General features: G+C 46.2%; 1 protein-coding gene across 1 annotated transcript in view; it reads left to right on the plus strand.

Moving 5' to 3' along the window:
- The window catches only part of LOC119599364 (DNA-directed RNA polymerase I subunit RPA2-like), a 27,627-nt gene that overhangs the window by 14,422 nt on the left and 10,705 nt on the right, over positions 1-2,500 (plus strand). The window contains exon 21 of the mRNA XM_037949133.1: positions 507-671. Within this exon, the coding sequence (XP_037805061.1) occupies positions 507-671 (165 nt within the window). The remainder of the gene's footprint in view (positions 1-506; positions 672-2,500) is intronic.

A 2,500-nucleotide genomic window follows, 5' to 3' on the forward strand; every position in this document is an offset into this window, starting at 1 on the left:
TGTCTTCATCTGTCTCCTTATCTCTCCCCTCCCGTCTCTCTTTTTCCCTTTGTCTTTCTATAACTTTGTCCTTCCTTTCTCCCCATCCTCCCTCTCACTCCCTTCGTTTCTCCTCTTTCTGTCCCATTATCCCTCTCCATGTTCCTCTTCCTCGTCCATCACCCTCTGCATATCTCCCTTTGACCAGATCCCAAGGAATCACCCCCTTTACCTCCTAGTATATCCCCCCTCCTTCTATCTGCCCCCTTCCCTCTCCTTATCCTTTTCCCTCTCTCTTCTTCCCTCTCTGTCCTCTCCTTCCCTCCCCCCTTTCTCCCTCTCTCTCTCTTCTCTCTCTCTCTCTCTCTCTCTCTCTCTCTCTCTCTCTCTCTCTCTCTCTCTCTCTCTCTCTCTCTCTCCCCCCCCCCCCACTTTCTCTCCCCCTTCCTCCCTCTCTCTCATCCTCTCTCTCCATTTAACGAAAATCCAAAGAACTCACAGGCCTCTTCTCCCCCATTTCCCCCTAGGTGCGAGCCACAGGGGCAATAGACACGATAACGCGACAGCCGGTGAAGGGGCGCAAGAGGGGAGGTGCCATCCGGTTCGGGGAGATGGAGAGGGACTGCCTCATCTCCCACGGTGCAGTATACACCCTAAAGGACCGGCTCCTCGACTGCTCGGATTGCTCCACGGTGAGTAGAAGAGAGGGATGCTCCTGCGGAAGGGTTGTAGGATGAGGTATAGAGTTTATGGTTGGATGAATATGTTTACTTAGCGTAATGATCACATTATAAATCTGTTTGTGCTTGATCATTCGTCCCATATTACGCCTGAAATCATATACCATGTGACTGCGGACTTGAAGCCTCTTGATTTTGATATAAGAGGGTCATATTATGCATGGAAACGTGACTACGGACTTAAATTCAATTAATTTAGGTGTTAAATGGATTGAAAATTAAAGAATCACAAACACACACGGACGTGTTCATCATACGACAATTCTATGAGAGTCTTATTTTGCCTATAAATATCATTATTATTATTTTTATTATTATAATTCTTGGTTTTGCTGTCATTGTTATTATTATTATCACCAGTCATCTTCGGGGCAAATACACCTGCATAGAAGTAGTTAGACCGTCAGTTTATGCACATTTATTATTTACACGATTATCCAAGGGTTGAGGAGGTTGAGACGGAAGGTGGGGGGAAGGAGACGGGAAGAAGAAAGGGAGGGTTAGGAACCTTAAAGAGAAAAAGGAGATGAGTAAGGGGAAATGGAGGGAACTCAAAAAGGAAAAGGGAATGGGGAAGGGGAAGGGAAGGGGGGCCTCAGGGAAAATAAGGGGGTAGGAGGAGGAGGAAGGGGGATAAGGGAGCGAAGGAGGTTGGGAAGTTTGAGGAGGAAGAAGAGGAAAGTTGCAGGGGGTAGATGTAGGGCTGAAAGTGAGAGGGGAGGAGTGAACTTACGGAAGACTTGAGAGTGAGAGGGGGCGGTAAAAGTGAGAAAAGGGAAAGGTAGAGGGAGAGGGGAGGCTAAAGGTAGGAGGAGGTGATAGAGGTAGATGGAAGTATCCTTTATCGTGTTTTTTCCACGGGGTCACGCTTGTAATAGTAAAGGTTTTATTTAGTAAAATTGTCATGCAAGTTCGATTGTCACCACACCATTGACTTCTAAAGATCCATTAAAGCAGCTTAGAGCTGAAACATGACATGTGCTCGTATTACATTTTGGCCCAGATTTTCACATCGACGAAGGTGTTGCAGATCTTACGATTTTATTGGCAAACTCTCTCCGTTCTTGTAGTGAAGAGATGCTCAGGTAGTTTAACGTATCGGGATACGAAGGGCAGATTGATCAACATATAATTCGAACTTGATTGTTCAAAGTTTGTAATGGCTGAACGTCTAAACGCAGTGGCACATGAATAACATATTAAACTTTTCCAGTACTTTGAAAAGGGTTTGCTGGTAAATACGAATAGATTCTTACATTGTTTACTTTTTCCCATGCACTCTGGTATTTATTTTTATTCTTTTCAAATTGCGACACGTGGTCGGGGGCACCATTTAACAAGCTGTTGCCTTGTCCACCGCAGTGTAGTCTGACTTGGTCAGAGATTTCGGAGTTTGTTGGAGATCTAAAGGCCGGCGGAGGAGGGTGTCCTGTTCACCTAGTCCTCATGAAATTCCGGGAAATCACTTTCTTGATTTGGGAATGATCGATGAAGTTCAGTGTCAGCGTTGACGGCATTCACCTCACATCGCGTCTATATTTCAAGTGGCATAATTGGTAAGGTCAACCAGAAAGTTAACGGAGATTCCTAGGCAACGATTCTCTCGGGGATTTTTGCGCGGGAGGGGGTGATCAAGATGGCTCGAAGGTCGTCTAGAGAATTAGGTGGATCCTTTGGGGAACGGAACTGCGACGGCGCGCTCTCACGGGGTAGGAACCTCGCCGTCAGACGGTGAAGATGCCGCGAAGGAGGCAAACTCTAAGTCTTTAATCTGAATGTGG

This window comes from Penaeus monodon, chromosome 42 (genome assembly GCF_015228065.2).
Source record: "Penaeus monodon isolate SGIC_2016 chromosome 42, NSTDA_Pmon_1, whole genome shotgun sequence".
Classification (NCBI taxonomy): Eukaryota; Metazoa; Arthropoda; class Malacostraca; order Decapoda; family Penaeidae; genus Penaeus; species Penaeus monodon.